Source organism: Solanum pennellii, chromosome 8 (genome assembly GCF_001406875.1).
Source record: "Solanum pennellii chromosome 8, SPENNV200".
Taxonomy (NCBI): domain Eukaryota; kingdom Viridiplantae; phylum Streptophyta; class Magnoliopsida; order Solanales; family Solanaceae; genus Solanum; species Solanum pennellii.
This window is the reverse complement of record NC_028644.1, coordinates 58,316,840-58,330,827: the sequence shown is the minus strand read 5'-3', so window position 1 is coordinate 58,330,827 and position 13,988 is coordinate 58,316,840. Positions and strand designations below refer to the sequence as shown.

At 33.9% G+C, this 13,988-nt stretch overlaps 1 protein-coding gene across 1 annotated transcript; it reads right to left on the bottom strand.

Annotated features, from left to right (window-relative positions):
• Positions 1-1,137: 1,137 nt before the first annotated feature.
• LOC107028929 (protein EARLY FLOWERING 3-like) lies at positions 1,138-6,471 on the bottom strand. The gene is made up of 6 exons (XM_015230177.2): positions 6,167-6,471; positions 5,734-6,068; positions 4,714-5,083; positions 4,282-4,594; positions 2,536-2,587; positions 1,138-2,435 (listed from the first exon to the last, which is right to left on the bottom strand). The coding sequence occupies exons 2-6, from the start codon at positions 5,944-5,946 to the stop codon at positions 1,449-1,451; spliced, it is 1,935 nt and encodes a 644-aa protein (XP_015085663.1). The 5' UTR covers positions 5,947-6,068; positions 6,167-6,471; the 3' UTR covers positions 1,138-1,448.
• Positions 6,472-13,988: the final 7,517 nt, after the last annotated feature.

Sequence of the window (13,988 nt, the reverse complement as noted above, 5' to 3'; positions counted from 1 at the left end):
TACCTGAGGGAAAAAACTCAATAAGTTTAGGATCTGGTTATGTATTTGGCCTCAATTGTGCTATTTTCCTGTTGAATCATTGAATCACCCATAATTTGTTCCTTTTAAACACCGGTGGTTGATATGGAACTAGATTTTGTGAAGAGTATTGATACATGATACATAAACACATTAATCCAATTGATAGTGAAAATGTTCGAGAATAATTGTGTTTTACTTTAAGTCATTTGAACACATTAGAAAACAAATGAGACTAACACAGAGTTTATCTTCATTCCTTCAATCAAAATCATTACAATACGAACACAATTGAAGATATTTATAATAGAGAAGTCTATCAAAATCAGCCAGCAGTGTTTAAAAAAAATAAATTATGGGTGGTTCAATAATTCAATAGAAAAATGGCGTAGTTGAAGTACCTAAGGGGAAGATCTGTTTATGAGTTCGGCTTAAGAATAACAATTCTATACATTGATAATTTGTTATTAAGTACATAATATGTTTAATATGATTTCATTTTATATTTGTGTCCTCTAACTCACTTAAACTTGTATGAAGTTTAATGAACAAATTACACATGTCATACTTGGCATCTTACGGGACAATTTGTGTTCTATGTGTATTATTTGTATCTGTGGTTCAATTTTATTCAAGTTTAAGTGTATTATGTATGGACATCTAAAGTTGAAGGGCATAAATGTGAAATGAGGTAAAGTTAAATGAGACATTTAGATATTAATGTTAGGTTAGATAAGACAACATTGATATTTCTGACTATACATTTGAAAAGTTGAATATATATGAAGTATAAACGAAGTATATACTGACGAATTCAATCTCGATCAGCTCAAAATCACCTATAAATAATCCCAAAATTTAGATATGAAATCCTCTTTGTGATTTTCATCATCAATATCTTCAGTTCATCACTATCAACTATTTGGTGAAGCAACACATTTTTATCTGCTCTTTAACCCATGCTATGTTTTCCAAATTTATGTGGACCAATAATATAAGGGAAATTGCAACTTGTTTCATTAAATAACTCATCAATTGTCATTTCATCATTAGTTAGAAAAGGGTATTGTTAGACATAGGACAGCATTTTAATAAGTACTACACTAAGAACATTTTTTATCCTGCTCCATAGTACTATAGATGTTCAAAGGTAAAAAATACAATTTGAAAGTGAGAATAAATTACAACTCAATAGATTGACAAAACAAAATCGACTTCATCAGCATACAACAGCTGAACTAAGCAATCACTGGGCAAACATACAATGTAATTTGCAGGTATGCTTATCTACAGCAACCAAATTAAAATACAGCTATTACATACTTTCTGTAGAAAAGAAAGATACAACAAATTGACTGAAACTACTACATTTACTCTGGATGAGCAAATGGTCATATTCACAAGGTAAGCTACTTATAGATGTGTGAAACCTAAGTCATATTATTTCTCTCTTGTTGTATAGACTGAAATATCCGAGCTACGGATTCTGTAGCAGACCTTGCATTGTGAGGTACAACCTTGATAACTCTGGCTGGATTATCAGGCACACAGGCCTGAGGGCTACCATCACGGTTGTCAGTAACTGGAGATGTGGGAAAAAGAGAGAGCATGTTTCTTCCTGCTGTCTCAATAGGACTACTTGCACTGCTGGCTTGTACCTCATTATCTTTTGTGGATTGATACCTTACAACATCCGGGACATTTTCTTTCTTCTGATTCAGAACATTACTTGAGTCCTGATGTTGAATGTTGACGTTATCAACTACTCCAGATAACTGGTGTTGTAAACCAGGCATGGTAAACTGGTTCGATTCTTCACTAGCAGTTGATGAAATTGGTGGATTCATAGCTTGCATGCCATATTGCCGAAAGTAACCATGACCAGTCGGAGGTGCAAAAGGAACTCCCATACCTTGATAGTGAAGATTAGGAGCAGGAACTCCATATGTTGGAGCAAAAAAGTTCCCCATTGTAGGACTCGATCCTGGAGGCCCACTTCCACAAATAGGACTCGTGAATCCAGGTCCAGGGAATGGCTTGTATACAAGTCCCTCAGAAGGAGACATCACTGGGATCAACCATTGGTGCCCGGGAGGTTGTTGGAAGCACCAAGGACCCGCATTAGAATCATTTGTTACAGGTGTAGGCAGTGGAGTTCCTGAAAATGGTTTGTGGCTAGAAAGTTGACTACCATTTTGCACAGTAGAGAGAGATGCCTTTCCCACATTGCTTTCGGCAGTGTGTTCCATCCTGAAGTGAGGCTTCTCAGAATCATGCTTGCGCTTCAGAACACTTTGAGATTCTCTAACAATACAGTCCAATGGAAGTCTTTTGACAGATGAACTCTTTAAAGGTTTGCCTAAATAAGCAGGATCTTCAAGCGAACTATTTGGTGACCCGGCAATGAGCCTTTGTACCTATTAAAACAACAGGTAAAAATGCATGAGTGACGTATTAATGCACAAAAACCAGTATTATAGATCATATATTCATATTCAGCCACTGGAGTAGCTTTACCTTTATTAGTCGATGCAACTCGAACACTTGGATTGCAAACACTCTTTGCTGGCTGTACCAAAACAATGGAGAGAGAGTCAGTTAAAAAATGAAAAGAACAAATAATAAATAGAAAGAGATTATCTCTTCAAATGCATGAGGTCAAAAGTATCTACTACATTAAATATAACAAGACAACTGAAAAATCATTTTGAAGAGACTAAGCACACAACATATAAAGTGTCTACAGTCAATGAACACCAAATAGTAATATCGTAATCCACAAAGAGGTAGTCTTCAATACGTATGCAAAAAGAGAAGTTCTGCACTAGTCCACCAGTTCAAACCAAAAAATGCCACTAAATTTATTTCTCTTAAGCAAAAAACATGTCATATTCACATGAACTGATGTTCACAAAGCTCAAAATCCCTAGCGGAGCCTATGCCATGACTAAGATATGTTTGGAAACTTCTCCTACTTTGTAGATGATCAAAACTTTTACCAAAATATAGCACATACAGTGTTCTTTAAAGCCATTATCCTTCATAGTTTATTCCCAATTAACATGCTAGTTGCCTATCTTCTTGTCACACCAATGCCACCACCATAAACGAGTTAATGTTCCCAGAAAGAGTGGTTTACAACACAAGAATAAGGACAAAGAGGAAAAGAAGTCCCATCAGAAGATAACAAATCGTCAGTCAATACTCAATAGAATGCTCCAGTGCCAGCCAGCTCACCTTGCACAAAGTATACAGTCTAACATGATCCCCACACTGCTATATATGAAGGTGATCCACCACTGAGATCCTTCAAGGGCTGTTGTAAACAATAATTGCCACTTTGTGGAAACCATCAGACGGCATCTAGAGAGAAAGTCATACAACTCCTACACTCATGTCATACGTTTCCTTCAAGAATTAGTTCAGCCCCAACGCATGAAAAGCGTGATACCAGGGAAAGCCTTAATTTGGCAATATCTAATCCAGCAATAGGATACCACTGACATCTCTAAGAGAATATAAAAGCTACCCAAAGTAGTATTCTAGAGGCTGGATCCAATCCAATTGTGCCTAAATATAGCAATACTGTATCAAATTTAGATTACAAAGACAAACTCTTCTCCCCCTATTGTTGGATAATAGATTGTAAAGACTAACAAAAACAAACTCATGCAAACAAATAGATGAACAAGAAATGCTACAAAGCTCAAGAGTGTTATTCACAACACAACCATTTACACGCCCAAACATTTTTTTTATAAAGACTTCAAGATCCCTAAATATGTACTCAAAATTCATCAATTGGCAAGACACGGCACAAAAAAGATCATTTGGGCTCTGGAGATATTGATGGACAAGTCATGATTAAAAACATAGCAGCTGAGAAATAAATATGCTATTACGCAAAAGGTACCAACAAAAAGAAGTGTCTGGTATACAAACATCCTTTGTATTCAACACATGCTTTAAAACTGCACATGGCGCAATCTTATCTATAGAATATGAAAATATATCACAGAGCATACCCTTATACTTATAAGGACCACGAGGATGCATACAAGGGGGTTCATTTTGTCTCACTCTGCAAGTTATGATCTTAGTGGGACTGGGTAGTACAACCATCAGGAAAATGAAAGTCACTCTAAAGAAAAGCTAGTCAATAAAATTTCTCCACCCAACTGGCAAAAGGAATGCTACATATTTGATTGTTTGCATGATCTGACAAGGATATTAAATGTCAATCTGAACGCAGCACGAACTTACTTGACAATTGCTCTTCTGGCTTTCCAGAAACGCTTTAGGCCAATTATTCCTACAATGTCATCAGGAGAGATGTCTGTTCCAGAAATAGATTCCACTCTGGAAGTCTCAGATAAGTCGTCACCTCGGTCCAAATTTCCTGTTTGTAATGATTTGTGTGCCCTGTCTTCCTGGGATTCCGTATCATTAACAAGATCATTAGCAGTTAACTGCTCTTCTGATACAAATTCTTTCCTAGGATACGAACTGCCATCATATGTACCCTTAACAGGTTCAGGTATGCTACTACAACCAACCTGAGGATCCAATCTGCATTCTGGTCATTAAGAAAGGTTGGACTTAGATAATGTACGGAAGTCATTAGAAGACTCATATATTGGTGTGAAATGCAAAATCTACATCAACTTGTATCAGAAGACAATCTAGATAGTTTACCCTTGGATGCAGAGTTTGAGGTTGTTTTCTCTCTACGAGCAAGAGTACATTTGGGATTCTCCTTGTTTTGGCTATTGCGCTGCTGTCTCAAAGTTAGATGTGTAACTCCTTCCAACTCTTTATAAGGACAAAACAGTGGACCAGAGGGTGAGAGCTTTTCCATATCCACATTATGACTCCCATGGGCCTGACCGAGCTTGGAATTAACAAAGATGGGGACCGTAAAGTCATCCTCTTCTGTTCTCTTTTTCAATTCATATTGTTGCAAGAGAGTACTGGGATCGGAACTGTGGCCAGGTGGTTTATCAGCTACATGTCTAGATGGAGGGTGTTGTATAGGGAGATATCCACCTCTGTCATGCCCACTCCCCTACAAGAAGTACTTGCTTCAAGTCAGCTTACAAATTCAACGAACCAGTAAATTAACAGCTATTGATGAACTACACAGTCAATGAATATAGCCCCAGAGAGAGATGGTTTAACATCAAGAAACCTCTAAAAGCCCAGCAGTAATATCACTACACAGATTAAGAACATAATTACATGGGACTATAAATGTCAAACCCACATTTTCACTGACCCCAGTACAAATCCAAGGAAAAATACAACATTGACACAGCTAATATTACATCTTTCTGATGGAAATACGGACTTCCCAAATCAAAAGATCAGGCACATCCAGATGATATCAACACAAGTTAATACAAAAAGAGAAATACTTGTACTCATACAGAGAGAACAATTGACCCTTCCATGATATGTCAAGGAATGCACTTAAGTCTAACCAAGTTAAGTGAATATTACTACATTAACATATACACTAACTACAGGATTTTCTTCCCTTATAATCTCTATTTCTTGAAACAAAAGCTAAAAATTCAAACAGAAACTAACTGTAACACAAGAGGACAGAGGTATGCTAAATAATTAACATCCAACAACCACTCAAAACAATAAATCAAACTACAGAAAATTCAAAAAGACATATCACGTTCACATAGGTGTGAGAACTTATTCTACCTGGCTTGAGGATGGAGGGGCCATCTTTGAATTATTGTTAGGATCAAGAGGCAAAACCCCACAGTTGAATCTCTGAGAAGGTATACTGAGCTGCTCATATAAAGCCATCTTATTCCTTGGAGGTGCTCTTGGACCTCCTTTATCTGTATCATTAACATGAAGTCTTGGAAACATAGGCCCCATAACTTTCTCTTCACCTTTCCCTCTCTTCATTATTTTTCCTCTCCTAACCTTCCTACAGATTCATCAAACACAGTCCAAATTAACTAATTCACAAGCACCACCCCCTCAAGAACTCAAAAAGATCAAATTTTTTCCACCATAAACAGTAAAATCTAACAGATCAAAACAAAAAAAAAAAGTCAGTTTCTTGACTGCAAAACAACACAACAGAGAAACCCACCAAAATTTCAAGCCAACAAAGAAAACCCACCAAGAAAATCACATAATTCCACCAACCCAGAACCCAAAAACTGACTCTTCACCTCAAAATCAAGATATTTCTGAAATATCCTGCAAAAGACATGAACTTTGAACAGTAAAATATCAGCAGTTGGGAAATGATAAGAATCAGGAAGAGCCAAGCAAATTTAAAGTAGCCAAAAACAAGAACTGATTCTCAGAAAAAAAGGGAATTAGGGATTCCTAAAATGTCAAAACAAAAGATCAAAGAGGAAAGGGGTACAAAAGTGCCTAAGTGGGGGACCCAAGTTATGGATAGAGCATAGAGAGAACCTAGAAAGATTGTTTTTTTTTTTTAAAAAAAAAAATATATATATATATTATTATTGGAACAAAAGATAAGATTTTCTAACGCTTTTTAGTGCAACTTTTGTCTCAAATCTATAATAACCAAGTCATTAGTTTAATTTTGTATACGTCAATAAGAGTTTGCTTTTGGTAATAAACAATTGGCCGGTAAAAGGTTGTTTGGTTGGTCCTATTAGAAAATATATATTAGTTATTATAGTATTATTTAGTAATATAATTTTTTTCATAGAATTTTAAGCTTGTGTATAGTTGTTTTCATAAATTTTAGGAATAACAAATATAAATATTATATTTGTGCTTTATAGTTATAGTTTTGTTATTTGCGCTCTATAGCAAAACATATGATTTGTATAAATCACAACGATTTATATAAATCGAGCATCTGTGTCTATGAAAATTGTGTTTGTATATGTCTATGTTCTTTGTGTAAGGCTAGAATGGAGAGCGAAATTAGGAAAGAGATTGAGAGAGGGCAAAGAGTGGAGAGAGATAAATTGTATATGTATAACGGTTAGATAATTGGATGTATATAACTACTATGTATATGTATTAATGATTGTGTTTGTATATCTGCATAAATTTTGAATTTGTCCACAATTAAGTCGAGTCAATATACAATTTAATCGAGATAAAATATTTGTATTTGTATATTAAATCTCTTTCTCACTTTATAAAAGCACAAATTATACATTGCATTTGTATAAAGCAAGAGAGAAAGAAAAAAGAGAACTGACAAAGGAAGATTTGTATTGGCATAAATATAAGTGTATATGAGGGAGATATATGTATTTGTATGTACAGTCTCTCTCGCTTTATACAAACACAATTTATACATTTGTGTTGTATAGAGTGAGAGAGGCGAGAAAGAGAACTGAGAATGGCGAGCGAGATTTAGGGGAGAGAGACGGATGACAATGTGTTTGCAGCGAGTTGTAATTTAATAAAACTGTAGTTATTACATTTATTTTGAACTAATAGTTTGCTATAATGCACAATCTTCCCTTATTTTAATTATACATTATATTCAACATATTTAAATGGAAAACTTATATAAATATACTATAATAAAAAAATATTTACCATTTATAGCAATAGCATTTTTTTTCACTTGACCACTTTTAATTCATTTATAATACAAGTTTAATACATATTACAAAGATAAATTTATTATTCAAATATAATACAAGTTTTAATGATAGATAATACATTTATCACACATTTTAATACACTTATAATACAATGTGACAATTTTTTACCAAACAAACATAATATATTTCAAAAACAATTATAATTCAAATATATTGCATACATAATTCACTTTTAATATATATTACAGATTTATCACAATATTACTATAAATGGTATTAAACAAAAAGTATCGCTAAAATCAGTAATTATTTTTAAAAATGTATTAATTTATGTAATTTTTCCTATTTAAATCTTATACGTTTGATATACAACGATATACATTGGTATACAACAATATACAAAATTCTTATATTTTATTTTTTTACGAAAAATGTTTAAATCTTGATATACACTATTAAGAACTCAATATACAATATTATATAAATTTATATGAGATATTTATACACCCATACAATGATATACAATATTATCCATTAATATACAAAAAATGAACTTCATCCACTTCCTTTTATCCAAGCATCAAATTAATCCAAAAACAGCTCAAAAATTTAAATTGCACCAAATCACCCAAGATTTCATATTTAGGCTTCTCAATACATAATCGATTTTTGCAACAATACTCACTTGATAGGATTTTTATTTGTGAAAAAAATCGATTTTCAAACTTTGAAGTTTTGAGCCTCAACAAAGGTTGCCTACGTTTGCAACCATGGCAATATAATTAACTCCAATAGAGATAAAGCACTCACTTAATAAGTAAAAAGTAGGGGTCACAATATGTACATATGAGATCATCCATTTTACTCCGAATAAGTAAAGCAAGCAAATGAGTTGATTATGTCATCACACCGTTGCAAAAATCACCTTCATCGAAGAAACTTTCTCCAATTAATAAATTAGCTAATAAAATCATATTTGAGAGAGAGAGAGTGTGTGTGTGTGTGAGAGAGAGAGAGTATGTGTGTGTATTTGGTGTGTAGGGGACGTTGAGGAAAAATAGATCCCTCCGTTTTAAAAAAAATTATCTAGTTTGACTTGACACGAAGTTTAAGAAAATAAATAAGACTTTGAATCTTGTGGTCCAAATTTAAAGTTATGTAAAATGTACAAAATTGTCCTTTAAACTTGTGGTCTTAAACATGCCACGTGAAAAACTGAAATTAAAATGTTATCAAAAAAAGAAAGATGTCATTCATTTTGAAATTGACCAAAAACAAAAGAAGGTCATTCTTTTTTAAACAGAGTGAATAGCTAAAATTGGTTAAGTTTAAAAATCTTGACCCATTTTAGTGATGTACTTGGGTCAATTTACTTTCTAAGTAATTATCTCTAAAGCAAATTAACGATAATTCATATATGAATAAGCATATATATATATATATATATATACATATTAAGTATGTGATATAATATTCATATTTGCATGTACTACTATTTTAAGAATGAGTTAGAAAATAAGCAATAAGTTCTTTTTCAAATTAGAAACATCACTTCAAATTAAATTTGAAATTTCATGGTCAAACATTGATTATCAATTAAAGTATTTATTCTGAGTAAATATGAATAGTGATTTTGTTCAGCCAAATGGATAACTTAAAGTGAAAGAAAATGAGTGACCACACGAATAACAACAACAACAACAACAACAACAACAACAACAACAACAACAACAACAACAACAACAATAATAATAATAATAATAATAATAATATTTAATAAAATAAACACTTAGTTGATAACAGAAATTTCTTTGTCGTTTGAATTTTTGGTTAAATCTTACCATTAAAAAATAGTAGAAAGATGTCAGATACTTTCTCAATTCACGTTTATTTGTCCTCGAGGCTTGTTGAATACATCAATACTGTTAAAGTGACAGTATACAAAAGCAAAAGCCTCTAAGGTGACTATATGACTAACTTGATATAGAAGATGCAAGGCTCATGTGGACTTTGTATCTAATTTCTCAAAATTGGTGAGAATGTAAAAATCGAGGACATATGTAACGACCCTCAGGTCAAAATACAATATTATTATATGCCTAAGTTATGTAGAATGTAAATTATAGGGACATATATAATGCCCTGAGATTTTTTTAAAAAAATTTCCTCTTATTTTTTCTATTTGATCATTCCTATAGCGTTAGTTTTGACTTCATATGCTCCGGGATAGTTTTTATGTTTGGAAGTTGAAAACTTAGAAATGTTGACCAAAGTCAGTATTTGGGATAGTCAAAGGATGATTTATAGTCTAGTTGAAGGTTCACAATGTTTCCCGACGGAATGCTTTTGGGAGTGTTTTGGAAACTTCATTGAAGTTTGAGTTCTTCATAAGCTTAGAGTTGACCACGATTAATATTTGATAAAAAAATTAAAATACTGATTTGACAATTTCAATAAGCTGCCTAAATATGATTTATGATTAATTTACACTATTGATTTGTCCAGAAGGTCCCCACTGGATTTCGAGGGTTGAAACCCAAGTTTTGAGACTATTTCGAGGTTGTTAGTTCAATTGTGTATGATACTATTGCACCTGTGATTTTTTTCTACCTCTAATTTTGCAAGGAAGAGATGCATCACAATTTCGTACTTGCGAGCTCCCGAAGCCAAGTTACATATGTGGCTTTCACTTCTACAAAGATTTCTTGTGACACTCCAAAATATTAACCAAGAGTCGCATGTCGATTTACCGTTGCTTAATTACTATGATATGTATTATTCTCATTTTGGGAATATGAAATTTTGTGATATTTGCAACCTTGCTAAACATAAATATGATCGTAATTTAAGGCATTGTATGGGGAGTATTTGCGTAATTTGACTAATTAGAATTACATATAAATTGAAAATATTGGTATTAAGTATATACATATAGGTGTCTATGTATGCATTTTGGGCATCACACAATAATTTGGGCAGCACCTTTTAGTGACAGTTGTACATGTGACTATCCTCACTTTTGAGGCTATATTTTGACACCTGTTCTAGTGAATTTCGTCTCACCCGAAGTATAGGAACCTTAGAACATTATCTAACAAGATGTTCTTCAAAATCAAGAAATAGACTAGGTCATTTTTGATGGAATTCGAGACACACACTTCTCTTTGGTAAGTGATGAAGAATCTATTTCTATGTTGGGTAGTGTTTGGAATTTTAATCATATCTCGTTCAATAAAACTTAGTTTACAGTGAGTAAATATGATTTGGAAAGCTAATTAGTACATGTATAACTCTTATGTTTATGTAAAACTCTAGTTTTGCTGTTATGGAATCGAAATATGGGATACTACATAGGACAAAATCTGTCCAAATTTGTATTTAAAATTCTGTATGAACAACTGTTAGTGTTGCGATGATATCTTTTTGTAAAAATATATTTTCCGGTGATTCTTGATTGTTTGAAACCTTAAGAGATGTACCTACATCTTTCATGAAGGATATACAGTCCAATTTTTCCGTTTTCCTTTCAAATTTAGGTTGTGACGCAAGGTACTAGGTTTGCCAAAAATACTCTTTTGGGAGCATAGTCATATTTGTACAAGCTAAGCTTACTTGTGATGATATTCTGTTTTAGTTCGACATTATTGAGATACTAGGAATTAAAGAAGTTATTTAATTGCATTTGTAAGGTTGTATATACTCGTGATCAAGTTGAGGATCTTCATACATTGGTTGGTCTACGGTTTGAACTCTTGAAGTGGTGTTGGACTGTTTCTTTGTTAAAGCACTGATGTTTGTGTATAAACTTGTACTTGCACTTTTTCACCTGCTGGTATGTCTGAAAGTTGATCTTGGTATCTTTGTTACGTCTTGTCACTTTGCGTTGTTGTGTTGGTATCCTTTAAGATGTTAAAGACGCTTGTGTAACTCGCCCACTTGTACGAATTGTTTGATCATTTGACACTCTTGTTGGGACCTTTTCCTTTTTGTGGATGTGACTTTGTCACTATTGGCATGCCTTTTGATTCGGATTATTCGCCATCTTGACTCTGAATTTTTAGTCCGTCTTAAGAATGGAAATTGTTCATGTTAAGTATGAACTAGAAAACCATTTTTAATATGGTTCTTGATTCTCTTGATTATTGGGCTTTGACCCTTCTTGATACAGGACGTTGGTCCTTCTTGATACCTGTTTGTGCTTAGTATGACGACATGATGGTATATATTAGGAGATTCTTGTTATTGAATCTCGTGGAAAATGGTGCTATGAGCGTTCTTGATATTTGGATCTTTAAATATCGAACTTGATACTCTTTGTACATTGTTTACTTTATTTACTGATTTTGTTTCAATTGTGCTGTCCTTGACTTGAGATTGATAACTTCATGAATCTGAGCCTCCGAACCTATAGTTTTTGCACCACTAAGCTATATGCTTAGCGATAGTTATTTCTATCGTAGGGATTCTTCGAGAGGATGCATGAAGCTGGCCATTGGAGATGGAGATTTTGAGAGCCTTAAGGAAGATCACATATGCATATAGGCATCTATTTTTTGTATAAACCTTGGGACTTGTACATGTTGGGTTATGGACCTTTTTCCCTTCCTATGTGGATAAATAAAAGTCCAATTTAGACCAACCCATTTTTACCCATAAGCCCATTCTTATGAGGCAAATATAAGCCTATTTAGGTCTTATTTTCATATACACAGAGAGTTTTTTCAGCAGCCAAAAAGAGAGAAAGAGAGCAGTTTTCGCAGTCAAAATTCAGCTCTAACAACCAACTTCAAATTGCGATTCCCGCTTCGTTTCTTGTCCGATTGAGCTGATTTTTGGACAGCATATTATATTCATCTCAATCTTTGATTAGGAACTGACAGAGTTGGATTTGGTGGCCTGCAGCTTCAGTTTTGCTGTCGTGAACAGTAGCTGCGAAATTGGTGATTTTGCTCCTTTAATTCTCTAGATTTGGTGCAATCTTATTTTGTTGTTGCTCGTTGTTTGGCACTTGTTTTGTGGCCAATTTTGGAGAACAATATTGTAACTCTTGGTGATTATAGTGGAGTTTTTGGTCCCGTGGTTTTTTACTCTTCACATCGAAGGGTTTTCCACGTAAATCTTGGTGTCTTGTGTGATTGGTTTATTATTGCCTTGTTATATTTGTTTGGTTGAATTACTTTGTGCCTTACTATCATATTGCTTGTGGTTGTTTGTCTTCTCTTGGTTCAAATCGAAAAGGGAAAGTATAGACTTGGGTATTCTTCCGCTGTTATCCTGTCAGGCATTCTTTGTTAGTGCCTTGTCTTTCCCAACAAAGTGGTATCAGAGCATTGGTTATTGTTGATTGTCGTTTTGAATGATGGAGGCAAATATGAGCAAAATGGTGTGTTTAAATGGTAGTAACTATCATATTTGGAAAGGCAAGATGAAAGATCTTCTATTTGTCAAGAAGATGCATTTACCTGTGTTTGCTTCTAATAAGCCTCAGTCTTTGAATGATGAAGAATGGGAATTTGAGCATCTGCAGGTTTGTGGCTATATTAGACAATGGGTTGAAGATAATGTTAGAAATCATATTGTGAATGAGACACATGCCAAAAGTTTGTGGGACAAGCTCGAGACACTTTATGCTTCGAAGACTGGCAACAACAAGTTGTTCCTATTGAAACAATTAATGAATATCAGGTATAAAGAGGGCACTCCTATTTCTGATCATATTAATGATTTTCAGGGTGTTCTTGACCAGCTGTCCGGAATGGGTGTAAAGTTTGATGATGAGATACAGGGACTTTGGCTTCTTAATACTCTGCCAGACTCTTGGGAAACTCTTCGAGTTTCTTTGACTAATTCTGCTCCCAGTGGTGTTGTAACCATGGAATATACTAAGAGTGGTGTCTTGAATGAAGAAATGAGAAGAAGATCTCAAGCCTCATCTTCTTCAGCTTCACACTCCGATGTTTTGGTTACTGAAGATAGGGGGAGAAACAAGTCCAGAGGTCAGAATGATAGAGGTAAAAGTAGAAGCAAGTCAAAGTCTAAATACAAGAATATTACATGTGACTATTGCCACAAGAATGGGCATATCATGAAATATTGTTACAAGCACAAGAGAGATATGAGACAACAAAAGAGAGAAGGCGATAATGAAAATCGTGTTGCTGTTGTTGCTAATGATGATCTTCTTGTTTCTTGTGATGCAAATGCCATTAATCTTGTTCGTGATGAGTCTAGCTGGTTTGTGGATTCTGGTGCTACTTCTCATGTCACGCCAAAGAAGGAATTATTTTCTTCTTATACTCCAGGTAATTTTGGAACGTTGAAAATGGGCAATAATCATGAAGTTGAAGTTATTGGCATTGGGACAGTTTGTTTGGAAAGTAACAATGGTTCCAAACT